Source organism: Condylura cristata, unplaced genomic scaffold (assembly GCF_000260355.1).
Source record: "Condylura cristata isolate star-nosed mole 26May11 unplaced genomic scaffold, ConCri1.0 scaffold00030, whole genome shotgun sequence".
NCBI lineage: Eukaryota > Metazoa > Chordata > Mammalia > Eulipotyphla > Talpidae > Condylura > Condylura cristata.
In genome coordinates this window covers 2,190,278-2,209,030 of record NW_004567131.1, presented here as the reverse complement: position 1 = coordinate 2,209,030, position 18,753 = coordinate 2,190,278, and the positions used below count along the sequence as shown (strand labels likewise).

At 41.3% G+C, this 18,753-nt stretch overlaps 1 protein-coding gene across 3 annotated transcripts in view; it reads right to left on the bottom strand.

Annotated features, from left to right (window-relative positions):
- Window positions 1-18,753, bottom strand: part of SIPA1L2 (signal-induced proliferation-associated 1 like 2) — a 211,454-nt gene that overhangs the window by 85,601 nt on the left and 107,100 nt on the right. For all 3 annotated transcript variants that reach the window (XM_012731328.1, XM_004691132.2, XM_012731327.1), the window contains exons 4-5: window positions 3,106-3,239; window positions 794-982 (exon numbers count right to left, since the gene is read on the bottom strand). In XM_012731328.1, the coding sequence (XP_012586782.1) occupies window positions 794-982; window positions 3,106-3,239 (323 nt within the window). The remainder of the gene's footprint in view (window positions 1-793; window positions 983-3,105; window positions 3,240-18,753) is intronic.

Genomic DNA, 18,753 nt, shown 5'->3' with positions numbered 1-18,753 from the left:
CCACATGGCGTGGCAGACCTCTCCTGACCCTCTTGCTCCCCTCAGCAGTGTACTTCGTTGATCTGCCTGTTCTGCTCCCCACTCTGTCTCTGGTGAAGTCTTTTGCCGCCCCTGAGTCTCTGGCCTGTACCCCAGTTCTGTATGCACAAATAAATAAATCTTTAAAAAAAAAAAAAAAGACAACTCTTGAAATTCTACCCAAGTCTAATGGCCCAGCCCAATACCACCTCCCTTTAGGAGAACTGCCCTCCCGCAGGTTTTATTTCTTCTTTTTGCAAAGCACTCATTGCACTGAAGCCTCTCCAAGATCCTTCTATTGCTCTGCAGAAGTCTTTGTACTCTTGGTCTTTTTCTCCCCTGGGCTGAGAACTAAGTCTTAGCTTCATTTTTCCTAATGCATGCTGTTCACTCCCATCAATTAGCATGATGTTTTGCACATGGTTAACTGGAATAAACATTAGTTGAGGGAGACAGCGACTCAACATGAGTTTTTTTTAAACTCTGAGAAAAAATACCACAAACCTCTAATAATCATGAATCAGCTTTGCTCTTGCTAGCTGGGCCATACCATAGGCCTGGTAAAAACAATGTAACTCAGTGGGAAGTATATCACTCTGTAAACACATCACATGTCTGAACTAGTATGAAAGCATTCTGGGGAAAACTTAAAAGAGAAAATGGCTTCAAGGCATTATAAATAAACCATCTTAAACGAGAAATGCATGGAAAAACCCTAAACATTCAGAGATACAGCTACACATGTATAGAAGCACAATTTCAATATGACACATACCCCTTGTTCATCAAGCTTGAGCAGCTGCTCTGAGACCTTGGCTGAATTCGAAGCCTGTCTCAGGCACTGTATACTCAGCTCTGGAATGACGTATTCCAGTACTTCTTTGAGAGGCAGTCCTCGGGCAGTACCATGCCTGGCAGTAGAGGGGATAGCATCTTCCAAAATTGCTCCTCTTAATGTTGTAAGCTGCAAGGACAAAGGCAAGGCTTCAGTTACTATTTCTTCTTGGTTACCTCTCTGAATCATCATTTTTTTAGCGGTCATAAACCAAGAAAGGTAAGTCTCTTTTTTGAATGGGGCAAAAGAGACTAAGGTTCTCAATCTAATGACACAAGATCAACACAGCCAGTGTTTAGAAAACACAGGGGGGATCAGTAGCAAGCCAGGCAGGGCTGTACTAATTAGATGTGTGTGTAGAGAAGGGAAAGGGCAAGCTAGGCAGTGCTCTGAGGAAGAGACAGGCCTACAACTCCCAGAACCAGCAGGACAAGGATGCAGAGCAGAAAGTGGACTTAAGGCTGGGTATGACCTCGTGTTATTCCTTTTTCCCTTTTTCTTTTCTCTAGTTCTCTACATCCTCTTTTTTCTCTTCTTGCCGATGATTCTTGCAACTGAAGACCTTGGGAGACCTTGGGAAGGCTGATGTAGGGTTGAGAAACCCACCACACAATCTGGTCTCATGGTTTATTACTTTGATACATCTCAAACATATGGCAATGCACAGGATTGCTCTTCAGACACATCTCAAATCCAGGATGAGGAAAGAGGACAGCCCAGCACCACAAATCAAGACACTTGGTCTAATTCTGCCCCCTGAGGCTCTCCAGAGTTATTATATTAACAACAGTGGATTATGGTGCCCATGGAGGTGACACATGGAGCCTAGCGTTTGCACACTGCTCTAAGACACCACTGCCCAGCAGAACCTTCGCACTGTTTTATGCAGGAGCCAGGTGGCTAACCCTGGACCTGTGACTGGGCTAAAGAGCTACTATATTTTAAAATTTTATTATTTTAAATTTAAATAACCACATGTGGCTGTGAATCAGGCAGTCCAGGTTATAACTTAAAATATTCCTGTTCCTGGGGCCCTCCCTGGTGGCGCAGCGGGTTAAAGCACCACACTAAGAAGCTTAAGCCACTTCTGCATGAGTTCCATCCCTGCCTGCTGGGAGATGACCACATGGCGGCAGACCTCTCCTGACCCGCCCGCAGCTCCCCTCAGCAGTGTACTTTGTCAGTTGGTCTGTTCTGCTCCCTACTCTGTCTCTGTGAATCCTCTCACCCTCTGCATCTCTGGCCTGTACCCCAGTTCTGTATGAATAAATAAATAAATCTTCAAAAGAAAAAAAATCTCCTTCCTGAAAGGAGCTTTATCTCAAGCATCTCAGCAAATGCCCAGATGGCTGGAGCACACTACATCCCCCCCGGCACAGGCTCATACCACAGAGGGCCACCAGCAGCAGCTCTTTTTCTCTGACCTGAAAGGAATTAATTAACCAAAATAGCATTCCAGATCTCAGGTGACCCTTGAACAACACCCAATCTGAAGTGTGTGGATCCATGTTTTTCTATCAGTAGGTTCATTATTTACAAATTCAAACAGCCATTGACATCATTTATTAAATCCACAGAAGCAGAATCTGAGATACATAGAGGTTGAGTATATTATGCTCAGATTTTCAACTGCACAAGATGTTGGCCACCTGAATTCCATGTTGTTCAAGGGTCAACTGCAATCACCAAATATATGCCTCTAAAATTAAAAATGAGTCACGAGAATAAAATCTAAGGTGCAGGCCAAGTCTAATTCTTTATGTAAATCAATATCTCCACCTATTTGGTGACACATATCACGCCATTTCTGGAATTATCTCAGTATTTCACTTTATTTTCAGAGCAAGGAGTGCATCTAGGAACCCCCTGCAAGGAAGTCTGGACAAATCTACTCTCCTAGCAACAACACAAAACCAGTTATCATTCCATCATGGGCTGTCCGACTTCCGGTGTTAGATTTGCAAAGTCCTTTCTAAATTGTGACATGAACTGCATCCTTCAGGAGTCTCCTGTGTTAGCCCCCACAACCTTGCATGCTTATCACTTCATTCTTTCTGTCATGTAAGGCAGTGAGAGAAGCATTGCCACTGAACATCCATGACAGGTTTTTATGTGCAATAAAATACTGTAAATGATCATAAGTGTTGCAATCATTCATATTAAAAAAAAATGCAACTATTTACATTAAAACAACCCAAGTGCTAAAATCCATGGTGTCGATCCCACACAGCAGGACACAAGCAGCTCCTTACCTCACTTGTCCTGAAAGCCACCCGGTAGTTGAACTGGGACCCTTCTTTCTCCTTGGCGTCTTCTACCTTCTCTCGCCGGATACTGATTGCCACAGGTCCCAGGTTCTCATCTATTCCAAAGTAGTTCTGGTGCTCTGAAGGATAGATCCATGGCATCAAAAAGGGCACAAAGCAACAGGATGGCATCTCTTAGTTTGTATATCTAATCTCTGAAGAAATATCACATGGCTCTGGGTACACAGTTTCCCCAAACGGGTTTGGTCATACTTTTGTCCCAATTAGATGTTCCAAATCGACACTGGACTTTCCATTACTTTTCCTCCTCACTGTGATTTCCACTATTTCATCAGCAGCAGGACCCTCCTCTCTATCTGTTCCTAAGTTATGACTTGAACATTATGTAAAAAGGCCATTGGAATGAGGGTGTTATCACCTTTAAGAACTGGAGAGGAACCGAATTGCTTATAGGGCCATCACTGAACAGGTTCTTCCAGGCGGGAAGGTCATCCTTCAAGGAACTGAAAGTTCAAGAGTTTTAAGTGCCCAGCCACTTAAAACTTGTCAGGTTAATCTTGGCAACCCATGGGTGGCACAGATCACCCTTTCATCACCATGTCACCAAAGTCACCTAACAATCTAAAATGTTTATCAATAGACAGAACATATATAAAAAGTCATTCAGTTGCTGAGGTCAGCCTGTCCAGACTAATGTCATGACTGAGTGTGATTATGCTATCAGTTCATTTCTTCTGCATAAAACTACTAGTCCTAGAGTGACCCAAATACACACAACCCCACTTCAGGAATGGGCCTCTGAGACAGTCTTGTCCATCTTGCACATGAATCCCAGAGAATATTCTTTTAAGAGATGGTTACTAGTCTCATTCTTACACTTAACATCATGTCCCAGGCACTGTGTCAGCAGCTGGAGCACAGTTCAGGAAGAGCCCCACGCAGAGTTCAAATCTGAACTCTGCCCATGAAGGAAGTTCACTGCTTATGGAGCAACCCTTCTTCTGGGTAAGGGGACTAGGTTTCTTCATCACAATTGAACTTTCTAAGCTTTGTCTTCTGAACGGAATCCAATTTAACAAAACAATTGCATGTGGTCCAGCCTATATAAAATGGAGGGCACCCTTACCGAATGTTTATTCATACAGCTCATCTATGTTTAGCAGCCTATCATACTGATGATCTAAGCAGACCAAGCAGTAAAATGACAAACCACAGGTGTTGGTCACTTCTTTTTTAATGGACAGCTGTGACACCACTTCTTCAAGGTGCACACTTACAAAATCAGTTTTTCACTTTGCATACAAAAGCCCATCTCTTCCTTTTGAATATCACCTTAGGTTTTGACCAATCTCTCCTAACTCTTAACTGTTTAGTTTAAAAGAAACGTAACTAAGCAAATATTTATAGGCTTGAAGAAAACAGGAATTCCAAAGGCATTTGGTCATTATGCTAACAATGTCCACCCCATTAACTTTCAAGGGGATCAGAAATGTTATTCAGAAAAGAGAAAGAGAGCATGTGTCAGAAGGAACAAGTATCACCCATGGCCAATGAAGACTACTGACTACCCCTGAAAAGGCACATTACTAATTTCTTTACTTCTTGCAACCAAATGAATGACACTGACAGTGTCTTCCCTTTAGAGCCAGTCAGGACGAGAGCAGCAAGTCAACCATTTTAGGGCTGAAGGGTAGCCCTGGCTTTACACAACAGGAACAAGCCTTTGTTTTTCATGGTATCTCCTCTCTTCGGTAAATAAATACTGACAACAGTCAGGTGAACAGTTACAAACATAAGCAAATGTGGTTCAATTAAACACACATTTAGGAAAACAGAGGCAGTTGAGGAGAGCTGAACCAGAGCAGCTATTTATGGTTTTAATCAACAGTTTAAAAATAGTTATGAAAACAGAGACTACAAGTTAATTGTCTACTTAGATTGCAAGACACTTAGCATTTTATTGTTTCTTTCAGTCATTATTAGTGATTATTAGAACTATACTATAATTTGTGAAAAAAATGCCTATTCACTTAAACTACATGAGTGGGATTTTCTTAGCTGCAACTGGTAACTGTCCAATTCATTTTTACTTCAATGAGTTATTTATCTCCAGCTAGTTGCATTCAGAAGTGCACAAAAACATAACCAGTCACCAGTAAGCTTCCTTCTCAGCACCCCTTCCAAGAAGTGACTTACAAAAAAAACTTACAACATTTGCTACTAGGTGTCCAATGAACCACAAACATGAATCAAAAGTTTCACATCTTTTAAGGGGAAAAAACAAACAAAACTCCTTTTGATGGTAAAATTGAGAGCCCTGATTAAACAAACAAACCATTAATTTTAATCCCTGAAACCACTAAAATATTTTTACAGTATTTACATATATACATATATGTACACACATATATTTTAAATCATTCTTCATTTTGTACACATTTTAAAAGATTTATTTATTTATGCATACAGAACTAGGGTACAGGAATGGTGAGAGGATTCACCAGAGTGGGGGAACAAAACAGGCAGATCGAGGAGGTACACTGATGAGGGGAGCAGCAGGCAGATCAGGAAAGGTCTGCTGCACCATGTGGATCACCTCCGGGGTCTGGGATTGAACTGTGGTTAGATTGTAGTACTGTTACGCCACCAGGGAGGGCCCCATTTTATACATTTTTTCATCTCAGTTGTAATCCCCATGGGCATACAATGGAACAAAGGAAATTTGTTCAACAAATGGTGCTGGGAAAACTGGACCACTGAAAATCTGAATGGAGCACTGCTCTTGGTAGGTGCTGTGAAGACAATAGTGTTTCAAGACTCTACCTTCAGTTCAAGGTCTTTGTATAGTTGGCCCTTGAACAGTGAGGGGTGAATGATGAACATTAGAGATACCAACTATTAAAAAATCTCCCTCCTGGCCCTCCCTGGTGGTGCAGCGGGTTAAAGCACTGCACTGAGAAGCGAAACCCAATTCCGCATGAGTTCGATTCCCGCCTGCCCTCGAGGTGACCACATGGCGCGGCTGACCTCTCCTGACCCGCCCGCTGCTCCTCTCAGCAGTGTACTTTGTAGATCTGCCTGTCCTGCTTCCCACTCTGTCTCTGGTGAAGCCACACACTGCTCCTGAGCCTCCGGCCTGTACCCCAGTTCTGTATGTACAAATAAATAAATCTTTAAAAAAAAAAAACTCCCCATAAATTTTTAAAATTTAACTCTATGTATGTATGTATGTATGTATGTATGTATGTATGTATGTATGTATGTATGTATGTATCTATCTATCTATCTATCTATCTATCTATCTATCTATCATTCTTCATTTTGTAAATTTTTTCATCTTGGTTGTAATCCCTGTGGACTTCCCACCACCAATTCACCATTGTGCCATAAATTTTAACGATCCTAAAACTTAACTACAAGTGGCTTATGTTTAGCCAGCAGCCTTATTGTACCACACACAGCTAATTAACACATACTTTGTATGCTATCAGCTACTGCATTCTTACAATAAGGTAAGGACAACGAAAATGTTAAGAAAATCATAAATAGGTCACCAAAGTGTCTGCAGCCCTGTCCTCGTCACATTGAGAAGGCTGAAGAGGAGGGAGAGAAAGGGTTGAACAAAATCCATACACATGGGGAACCACACACTTCCAACATGGGCTACAAGCGTCAACTTCACTTGTCTGTCTGAATATCTAATTTTCCATTCATTCACCCATGTTTTTCTTTAAATTCCTCAGTGAATCATCCCAAACTCTCTCCAGGCTTTTAGCTCATCCATCTCCTAACTCCTATACATTTGCCTCCTCTACTTTCACTTTACATTTTACTTGTCATTCATGATACAATCCAGACATCATTTCTATCAGAACAATTGTACTCATATCTAGATGAGGTGATGTCCTTCAACTCTTATAACCTTAAGGCCTACTATTATACAGTCTCCTAAGTGACAGGTACTAATATCTCATTCTTGAATTACTGAACTAAATAAAAAAGCAGATTTCCTTGGTATTGCTCACAAGTAATGGCCTTATGAACTTCAAACAAAATAAAAGCAACTTTGCATTCATGCTGGGAAGTGGACTAGAATGTGTGAATGATCTTAGGACCTGGAAATATAGTGGGGACTGCCCTTCATAAAATACTGAAATATTTACAAAACTGAAAACTCATCTATTTGAACACATATAGCATACTAGTTTCCTATTGCTCATATCCAAATTACCAACTTGAGGGGTTAAAAGAATATCCATCTACAATCTCACATTTATGGAGGTTAGAAGCCCAATGTCAGTTTCAACAGGGCCAAACTCAAGGTCTGGCAGGACTGTGATCCCTTTGGCAGGCTCCATGCAACAATCTGCTTCCTTGGCTTTCCCAGCGTCTAAAGCTGCATTCTGTGAATTCCTTGACTCAAGGGGCCCCTTTCTCTATCTTCAAAGTCAGTCCTGGATCTTGCTTCAGTGGTCACACTGCATTCTTTCCTGTCAAAGCCCCCCTCTGTCTAGCTCTTCTGTGGACACTTATGATCGCATTTAGGTCCTACTTGGGTTATCTGGCATCATCTCCATATCAAAATTCTTAACATGAGCACATCAGCCAGGCTGCTTTTGCCATACAAGGTATCATGACAGGTTCCAAGGATGAGGACCAGGATATTTTTGGGACCAGGGTTTACAATTCATTCCAACTCATTAATTCAAAACTAAGTATAAGATATAGCTCAATCACATGCCAGAAACTGTTAAGTAGTAGGGCAACGACATCAAAGATGTAGTGCCTGCTTTCAAAATGTCTTAGTTCTGTGGGTGAGAGCACAGGAAATTGTGATAGGCATAAGCATGGGATACCACGGAAGCACACGAATAGTCAGCATAGACTCCAGTATCAAGAAGAGATGCCAAAGCCACTATCAAAGGCAAATGTCACAAACCCATATACTCTATTTTACTGCAGACATGCAAATCCATAGTTTTAAAAAGCAAAATTCTTCTTGACTAAAAACACAGCAGCTCCCCAATCTATCTTCATCATTCTTAATTCTGTTAGCACAATTTTAAATTCTTTTCACATACCTAGCACTCTAGCCCGTGACAGAAATATGTTCCTTCCATTTACTGGGAGTTTTAATTGTTCTTGGCATTCTGTTGGAGTTTTCTGTAGTGGCCATTCATCTCACTCTTTGGTTTAGTCCCAGGGTGCTTGACATTGTATGATAATGTAAACAATCTCTTTAAAAACATTTTCACTGCTATTTGTATGTTTCTAGTCTACAGACAATTAAGAGTGCAGATTTGATTACATCTCCCTTTAGTTTGGTCAGGCTTTACCATCCCTATTTTGAAGCCATGTTTTCTGGCTACCGATTTAGGGAATTGAGCCTTTCATCACGGAATGTCTCTTTATTTATAAATCTATTTCACATTAGATAGATTCAGACGCAACAGTTTTGCTTGGGGGAATTCCAACTCTCAGGCAGGCAGGTCTTTTTTTCTTGAGCTGGTCAGTGCTTCCAGGAAGGTTTTGACCAATCTTCTGTTTGTAAGGTATTGGGCTCAAATTAAGGGTCCAGGGTGCTATCTCACTCTGCTGACTTTCACTTAATCCCCTGTAGAACCCTATCTTTGTAGCACTGCTGTTCAACTTTTCTAGAATAAATCTTATATTTTCTGGTTGGGTCAGGGACAGGCTCTAAGGGAGAGGAAAGATGATCTAGTTGTTTAAAAACATTGAACTCATCCCCTGTTCTCTCTCCAGTGAGCCCTCCTTTTCAGTGCCCAGGCATCAACTTACTAGCTTCTAGAAGACCTGTTCCCATGGCACACCACCACCGAGTGGTGGCATTTTCTAATCTGCAAACTGGTAAATCTGCTCATTTATCTACATATCTTGCCTTCTATTGCTTCTCTCTAGTTCTCTTCCTGGAGAACTTTATGTTCCCAGTTTTATTCCATCACTTTCATTTTTAATGGTGTTTTAAGAAGGGGAAGAGATGGTATTTGTCTCCAATAGGCAACATTTAATTAGCAGCACCAAATTAATTTACTCTTAGGTATCTTAATTCCAGGAAATTTGATGATTGGTTTCTGAATCTGGTTTTTACTACTTTTCATGTACTGAACCTTGGTTTGGTTATATAACCTTTATTAAATCTCAACATCTCATCCTATACCATATATATCTGTGTATATGTACGTATACATACACACACCTACACCCTATCTATATTATATATATATATATATAATATAATATATAATAATAACATATTTATTATTGCTAACACAAGAGAGGAATTAAAGTTGAATGCATGAATGCAGGTAGGTTATCGGCAAAAACTAAATACAAAACAGAAAAAATGGAGTAAACAGAATAAACAACATTACTGCACCATCTTGATTCTTATCCAACAGTCCTGCACAGCTTGAGTCAGCTTGAAAGTGAACCCAAGGACCCACTTTCCAAAACCAACACATCTCCAAAAGTTGACTTCAGTTTCAACAAAAAATACAATAGGTCAAAAACAAACGAACAAAACCAAAAAACCACCTACTGACACCTCTAGGATGTTTCTAGACCAAGCACAATCTTGTGTGTGTACCATGTAGTCTTTCTTTCATAAAGGGCATTTTGTATTCCATGATAAGAAGAACAGGAACAGTCTCTGGGCTCCCTTCTGACACCTTCAGGAGGGGGGCACGCTAACCTTTTCAGATGGCATCACACCCAGCATGTTCACTGGCATAATGAGACCCGTTCCCCTGGGCAGGTGGGCTTCACCACAGCAATCTCCTCACCACCATAGCCTTCTTGGCCTTCTCTCCAGCATATGATTTTCATGCAACAGCTTCAAGAGTGAATCAAATAAATCCTTCCCTGGCAGAATGGAAGCTGTGAAAAAACTGTAGAAGAGCTGGAAGAAAATCCACTATCATGTAAATCCAACAGGGCAAGATAAAAAAGTTGGTTAACAAGACTACAGTGTAGAAAATGAGATTCAGGGCATCTCTGTGGCACACTCTAGCTATTCAGTAAAGAAGAAAGAAGCAATTTTAACTTAGAAGAGGGGAGAAAAAAGAGTTACAGAGGCCTGAGCCCAGAGGACGCTTCCAGGTCAGGAGGACCTCAGGAGACTGTTAGCCCATCGATGAAGCACTGGACAGGAGAGAGCAGCCACAGTGCAGGGTCTCCAGAGTGTGTGTTTTTAAAAAGCAGCAGCCACAGCTCTGCCTCACATGATTTCTTTAAGGTGACAGCACTATGCAGACACAGCACCAGGTGTGGGTCTACCAAGCCCACCAGTGACTGGACTGTGCCCCAGTTCACATAAACAAGTTTAGCTGCTACTTTTCAATGCTATCTAAAGGGTATTTGTTCTTTCACTAGTGAGCTGATTCATTTAATTTTTGACTCACTGAATGATCTGGGTTACATCGGTGCCTGCAAGCTCACTAAAGGCCCACCTATCATGTTTCTTTTTTCACCATACAATTGCACCCCTACCCCAATTACACATCTGCATTTTAAATCATCTTTCCCGTTCAAAGCTCTCAAAGAGTTATAAAGAAAAAGTGAGTAAGGGAAATGTATAAAAGAATAAAACAATAGGATTTCCTTTTGCAGATAATAATGTAAACAGTCATGAGATAACCTCAGGAAACCTCAAAAGGTCTGTTAATGTTTCATGGATTAAATTACTGAATTACCACAATGAGAGCATGATGCATTTTTGCTATGGCAAGACTCCTCTCACCAAAATTTAACCAAGTATTAGCTAAGCTATACATGTACAGAGGCATTACATGAAGAGAACCATGTAAAACATTCCTCTCTAAACTCACTCATTTCATCCGTCCTATCTGTGAGGCAGCAATGCTATTATCACCTCCACTTTGTAGATAATGCTACTGCCATTTAGATCCTGAAAGACATAAAGTCACAATGTGTTAGGATGCACAGTTAGGCTGTCTGGCTCTCATGCTCTCATGCAAAGCAACTCATGGAGATGAGATTCTTAGAAAGGTTTAAATTATAAAACTCAATACATGGTAAAATGACTTGAAGATGAGAGAATTCATTTGTCCTGAATATAGTAAGGACAGTCTCTTCAAAGGCATCATTTTAAGAGACTTGCATAGGAAGTAGAAGCCTACAGAAGAAGGTACCTATCAAAGGCTTCCTTTAATAACCCATAATTTTTACTACTCTTTGCTGCAAAGTGGGAAAAAGGAAGAAAACGCTAGGAGCCCAAAAAAGGTCGCAGTGCACCAAAGCTGAGATGACTAGGGAGAGGGAGGAGTGGGGAGTGTGGCTGTCAAGCTGTCATTTATTTCTTAAGTAGGACAAACTGAAATAAATTTCGGAATGGCAGAAATCTAAGGCAAGTAGTTAGGCTATACTAATCTTCCAAAAACTCTTGCCTACCTACTTACTGAACCAGCAGCAAAGTGCAAGAAATTCTGGCCAATTAACTGCCATATCAGTCAAGCTACAGTCAACTATTACACTGTTTCTAATGAATTGATTTCTAATTAATATTAATATAATAATTCCTCCTTCTAGGGAATAAAAGAGCATTAGTGTCTCTTCCTTCAGAGCCAAAGGGTCAACAGGATGAAGTAACAAACAGCCCTCTACAAGTTCCTAGATGGGAACTGTGACCTCCCCACCCAGGCAAATGCACAAGAGAGAAAAAGCCCGAGCGTTTCCCACCCTCAGCTCCATGGAATGCACACTGCAAAAGGCGATGAGGCTGAGTTCATGTGCAGCTGGGCAATTCCTCCTGCTAGAAGCCCCAGCACCTCAATGGGAGCTCTGTCTTTGGGGGCCATACTGGTTGGGCGGAGGGGTTAAGAACGGTGTTGATTATCTCCACAGAAGGAGGAATTTGTATCTCAGAATAGTACTATTGTTTGGTTGTACTCAGTTCACCCGTATGAATTTAATAGTGTCCAGTATACAGTGACTGTATAAACCCGGGGCAGGGGGGGAGTGCGGGGGGAAGAAGCCACCAGGCATGCAATTCAAAGCAAATGCAGCCATGCATGGCTCAGCAGCGGGTTCATTTGATATGTAAGTGTACACGCCTACCCACAACTGCCACATTAGTGAAACTTAAGTGGATGTGTTTGGAACAGAGCGGCAGACTTCATCAGACACCTTTCCTGGAGCCCGCCCTACCATATGGCTCACTCTACTTTTTCCTCTTTTTCTTTTACCCAATAAAATTAATTGTTACCTTTTCAATGCTGCTCCAGTGGTGCAGCTAACCATTTCTTTTGAAACTAAAAAGTCTTATACATATATTTCTGAATACTTGGGGCTGGAGTATGCTGTATGACAGACACTGTTCACCTTTTGTGGAGATACTATGTTATTATCCCATTTTAAGTTGACTCATAAACACACAAATTTCAAGGACTTCACCTAAAACTTAAACTTAACTGGGAGATAAACCTAGCGGCTTTGCTTCACAATAGCCTGGGTTCTTTGCCTGAAATTATGTTCACACTCACCAGTCACAGGCCTCCAGAGAAGCCCCCTGCCACAAAGAGTAACACCATGAAGCTAGAGAGCCATTCTACAAACTCTACAAGAATCCTTTTTTATTATTATTATTCGTTTAGCAGATATAAGTGCAGACAGTATTCTTCAGTTAAAAGAATAATCACAAAGCTTACTGTTTGAGAAGAGTGAGAATCTGCACAGAGCTGTTAAGACAGAGGCATTTCTTTATGGGTACAGCAAAGGTGAGGGAACACAGATACGAGGGCCTTCAAAGTATAAGGGCTGGGATTTGAAATGGCCCTTGGAAAAGGCTGCCTTGTGCCACCTTTACATCAGGGGTATAGCTTTGCTGAAGACCTCATCTACTCACAAGCCACCTAAAAACTCTTTTGTGGAAAGTCCCAATCTTTTTAAAGAGATTAAGCATCTGCCTGTGCCCCAGAAGTCTTGCTAGAGCTAAGATGGGAAGGAGAAATCAAAGAAGTTCTCTCTGGCATACTCAGACACAGAGACGCAAGAAAATCACAGGCACATAATAGAACCACAAACATCAGTGCCCCTAAAGCATCACGCCAGAGGGGTGTGACCTGAGACAGTCTTTTCAAGTACACTCCGTAATCTACCCCACAAAACCAATTCAGTTCCTCTACAAAGATTTTCTCAATGACAGGTTTCTTTTCCTGGACTTGTTATAGAAAACCCCGAGAAGAAATAAGCTGAGTATAAAGGCCTTTCGACAGCTCAGCAGAGATTTGGGAGCCAGAGGAGCAAGGACATCCAAAGTGCTTCTCAGTCACTTCAACTTGGCGTGCAAATTTCGCGATTTCAAGGGGGATGTCTTTGTGCATTTCAACAAAGATAGGAAAAAAGAATAAACTGTAAAGCTGAACAATGTTCTGCCTCCTCATGCTAAGTTTCAGAAAATTCTCCCTGTGCCTCACACATGTATACAGGGAGGACTATGGGAACTGACACTGTTTAGTTCTGTTATATTTGAACCCAGCATAGTGTTTATAGGAGTCTTGTGACTTTTTATATTATGTTTAATAACATACACCTGTAGCCTTGTTACTTGCCAGAATTGTGTATCAATTCTTTTTTCTTATTTTAAGGATTTTTATTTTAAAGATATGAGAAATTAAGAATATTTTTTAAAATGTTAAGTAAACTATTTAAATAAGCTTTTAGTTTACAGAAAGGCTGCAAAGATAAGAACGAGTTTTCTATTCCCTCTTACCCAGATTCTTAGTTGTTACCATTTAATTGCTTTGGTATGATGTTCAAATAATAAACCAATGTTGATATTTCATAACTTCAACTGAAGTCCACACTTTATTGAGATTTCAATAAAGTTTTTATATTAAGGAAAATTGTTTTGTTTTCTGACACAATTCCATCCAGGGCAAGAGGTTTCCATCCAGGGCGAGAGGTTACATTTACTCCCCTAGCTCTTAGACTTTTCTAGGCTATGACAGGTCCTCTGACTTCCCCTGTCTGTGATGACCAGGCTGGCTTAGAGGTGGACTGGGCAGGAATGCTGTGGTCTGCCCCTCAGTTGAGATTTGTTTTGTGTTTTCCCCTAAATGAGGTGGAGGTTCTGGGTTTGGAGAGGGATACCCCAGAAATGTCATCCCCATTATATACAGAATAATAATCCACATGACCTATCGCTGCTATGTGGAGTTTGATCACCTGGCTGGTGTTTGCCAAAATCCTCACTGCAGAATTATTTGCCCCTGTCTTTCTATGCTCACTCCTTTGCAAGTGAGTCACTTCAGCACAGACCACAGTCAAGTGGAGAAAGGGGAGGCTACAACTCAAGCTTTTCCAATGCTCTAATTTTTTTTAAAGATTTATTTATTTTTGCAAAACTGGGGTACAAGCCAGAGGTGCAGATGCGGTGAGAGGCTTCACCAGAAACAGAGTGGGGAGCAGAACAGGCCAATTGACAAGGTACACTACTGAGGGAGCAGTGGCGGGTCAGGAGGGGTCTGTCGCACCATGTGGATCACCCTGGGGTGGGGATCGAACTCATGCTGAAGTGGCTTTAGTTTCTTAGTGCTGTGCTTTAATAAACACTGTGCAACCAGGGAGGGCCCACAATGTTCTAAATTTTATGAAATTAAAAAAATATATATCAAATCAGTATTTATTTATTTATTAAAATGAACACTCAATGCATTTGACATGAGTTACTTTGCAGGTGTATTACATCTAAGTGCACATAGAATACATGCTCCTTCATCACTGTGCTTTACCATATTGATCGGTATTTCTCTGAATAAAGCAAATGCAGTGATGAACTCTTCCGCCCAGATCATGGCTGGCAAGTATGTGGCATCTCCCCATGCACCACAGCAGATAATGATAACTGACAATGGCTCTTAAAATGCTGATGCAGCTCTATACATAATGACATGGAAGGATGATCATCCAAAGCAACCCATAGCAAGAGTAGGTACCATTTACATAAATTTATTTGCATCAGAAAAAGCCTACAAGGATAAAGATGAAAGATCCAGGTGATTGTCACTTCTGGATAGGGAAGATTTTCTTTTTTTTGTTGCTGCTTCTCTGCTTTTTAAAATTTTCCTTTAATAATCATATAATACCTACAGGCCACTTAAAAATTCTAAACAATAAAAAGGGCATATATTGTTAATCTGAGTATTCTCCCCCTGCAGTCAGAGGAACATATTTTCCCACAATAGCAGAATGGCTTTTGTTCCCAAAGGGTTCAGACAACAATTCAGCCACTTCATTTCGCCTGTGAGTCACCAGAGAAGCCCAGCTTTATCTTTTCCCTACTTTGAGCGATCTTCACCCAAGAAAGACTTACTTGGTCTTCTAGAGCTATTCTTGTCTATGTGACCTTAAGTAAGGCACAGGACACTTTCTGAACTCTTGAGCCCTCTAGTGCATAACTTCTTAAGAAGTACAAGCTTTTATCACCAGGCAAGAGCTCAAGGAGTTGCTTTGCTGTAGGGGACCCTTCTTCACAGCCTGCCTCACAAGCTGTAAGCTCAGGGGAGAGGGAAATAGCAGCTTCAGTGGGAGTTCCTCTGTTCATGTTCATCGCCAGGGAAGTAAGGGACTCGGTGGTGCAACCGCCACTCGCCACAGTCCGCTGTTCTTTCAAAGGCTGTCTCACAGAAGGATTTGCCTGGACAAGTGAGGTTGCTACACAGCTGACTGTGGTAAGACACTCCCCTGTCTATATGCCTTTGCAAAGTTATTAAAAGCTTTCTACTGACTGTGTGTCACAGGAATACACCTTGGCATAAAGCAGTCATTTCATGTTAACTACCCAATAAAGAGTAAACCACATTATTAAAACTCTTTATTTTAAACCTTTCCCAGCTATTGGGTGCCATATGAATCCTTTGAAAAGGAAGTTTCACACTGAACAGTGCAGAATGGTGGGGTGGGGGGAGGGAATAAATAATTCTAGAAAGTATCAAAAGATCCCTAAAGGCTTGCTTCCAAAGAGAAAAGCTGAATGCTGGGAAAGGAGAAAAAGAAGAAAAGAAGCCACCTGCAAAAACACCTTCTCTGTTACTGTCTGCTCAGAGCCTTCCTTTAAATACAGTGTTCCTGCAACTTGGGATGATGTGCTTGCAAATAAAAGGCACAGTGAGTAAAGCCAGGATTTGAGTCTGATGCCCCACACCACAGGAGGCCCGGCCACAGGGACTCTGAGCTTTTGCCACCTCAGCCTTTAGCCTCTCCAAAGGGGCCACCCTGAGTAGCAGCAGATGCTATTGTGGCCAACTGCATTGAAGTCACACAGGCCCAAAGGGGAAGAGCTAAATATAGAAGAAGCAAGCATAGTTCATAATTGCAGAGAAAAAGGAGGGGCTGAAGCTCAATCTTATTCTAGCTGCTCCTGGCCACGCCCATTAGCGGGCACAGCACATCTTCCACAGCAGAGAATCACAGAACAAGAGCAAGAAAGCAACCTGCAGATCACTGCCTCACGCCTCCCTTTTGCAGGGTCTGCAATGTCATCCATAACTCAGCTGTCTGAAGTCCACAAACAGATCCACAAGAAAGCCCAGAGCCAGAGAGGGAGCCCCTCATCCTTGTACTGACAAATTGTGTGTCTATATCTATACACATTCCAGCCCCAGGGCATCTGTTCTCAGAATCTTCTTTGGAGCTTTTTTATTTTTATTTCATAGCAAATCATATGCATTTGATGATGTCATTTCCAGTGCCCTGGAAATTCTAGGTAGCAAATTAGGATAAATGGAGGCTTATTATAAACCCTAAACAGACAACTTTTTAAACATTATCAGGGAGTTAAAGAGTTCAAGGAAAAAAACCACAAAAAGCAGTGAGAGAACAGAATCTAGTGACCTAAACTCATTTCATAGGACAAACCCTAAGGACACTAATGGATCAGTGGTGGCAAACCTTGGTGCAGAAAACATCAGTGTTCCAGATACACTTGCATTAGACATAAATTTCTACATGTTACGCATATAAACACATATATACACACACACATATTTTCTATCTCCTTGTATTTTAAAGGATAAGTCACAGACTGTTTACAAAACTCAGTCAGCATGAGTCACTGCTTGAGGATTTCAAGGCAGAATTCTAAGAGACAATTTCACTGCTAGCACTGACAAGTATGGCTTCATCAATTTAAAAAAATCTTAATTAGCATGTGTTCTCCATGATCTCTCTTTCCAAAAATAACTAACTTCCACCTAGACGGCATCCTCGGACAGCATCTTTTCATGTGCTGCCCCTACATGAACAGCCGCCTGGGTTGTGAGCTGCTTTACAGCACAGACCAAAAAAAAGTTGGAGATTTTTGGAACGCCTTAGCTAGAAGGTTAGAGCTCACAACGGGGTGCTGATGCACAGCACAAGCCAGGAGTGAGACTGTGGACAGGGGAAGCACAGCTTGGAAACCAAGACCTGTTGACATAATTAATTCAGTCCCATTATGTTATCAGTATGGGAACGGGAAGACAAGTGAAACTACGTGACCAGCTGCAATGCAAGTGCCTGTTTATTTAGCCCTGGTCCCGCTGGTTTATACAATTTCCTAATATTACAATTATGGACAACGGTTTAAATCTGGATTGATGCAAAGTTGGAGCAAAATCCAAATGTTTATCTTTGCATTTGTAATTTATGTGGCAAACGACTGTAATCCAGGGCAAAACAAATAAAAAGTTTCTAGGGACTGAAAGTGGTTAGAGTCACCCCAAACCACCTCAGTAAAGAAACAAATGGAGTTGAAGGTTACAAGTAAGCATTTTGAAAATAAAAATTCAAACCAAATAAATTCAAAGGACAGCCTCCTCACAATTATCCACAGAAGTGGCAGAATCACTTATCTCCCCCCACCTTCTTAGGTGCCTGAGGAAGTGATACTTGGAATAGGTTGAAGGGGTGGCAGATGAAATTAAAGATAGAGAAATGCAATCCTGAAAAGTCTGCAGCCCTAAGTCTGGAGCACAAGAGACACATCCCCAAGAAGGAGGCGGTAAAAGGCTCCCTGAGTGTTTTCACCGGGCGTGTATTACAAGTCGTGTGTAGAGCCTTTCTCTGTAGGTCTCCAAGCAGAATGAACTATCAGATTCCTGGAATGAGGATTTATTTAAAGACTGAGGATTCGACTATGTGACTCCTGATGAAGGTGTCCTTCCAACCTGAAGAGCTTAATAAAAGTAAATATAATTTATCTCCCATATTAAAGCATTTCTAAAATCACAACACCAAAGAATTATTTGTATCTTAACATTTAAGTCCATTGGTAGCTTTGCAAGAAATGGCGGGGTGACGAAGGGGGAAGCCCCACAGAATTATCCACTGCAACAAAAAAAGAGATTATTCAGAGGAATGAGAGAGGTATAGAGCTCATTAGGGAAGACCTCTTAAAAGGGCTAAATCTAAATAATGTATGACAGCTTGCGAGCATTGTGATGCTGGCAAATTGGCAGAGAGAAAGAAAGGAGGCATTTCCACATTGGGGATTACAAATCAGCAAAGGCCGGAAATGGGTTGGGGGGATTTCTAAAGAAGGGATTAGTCTGGCAGAAACAAGGGTCCAAGACAGAGAATAAGCTTCATTTAGGGGACTCTGGTACACACAGTTAT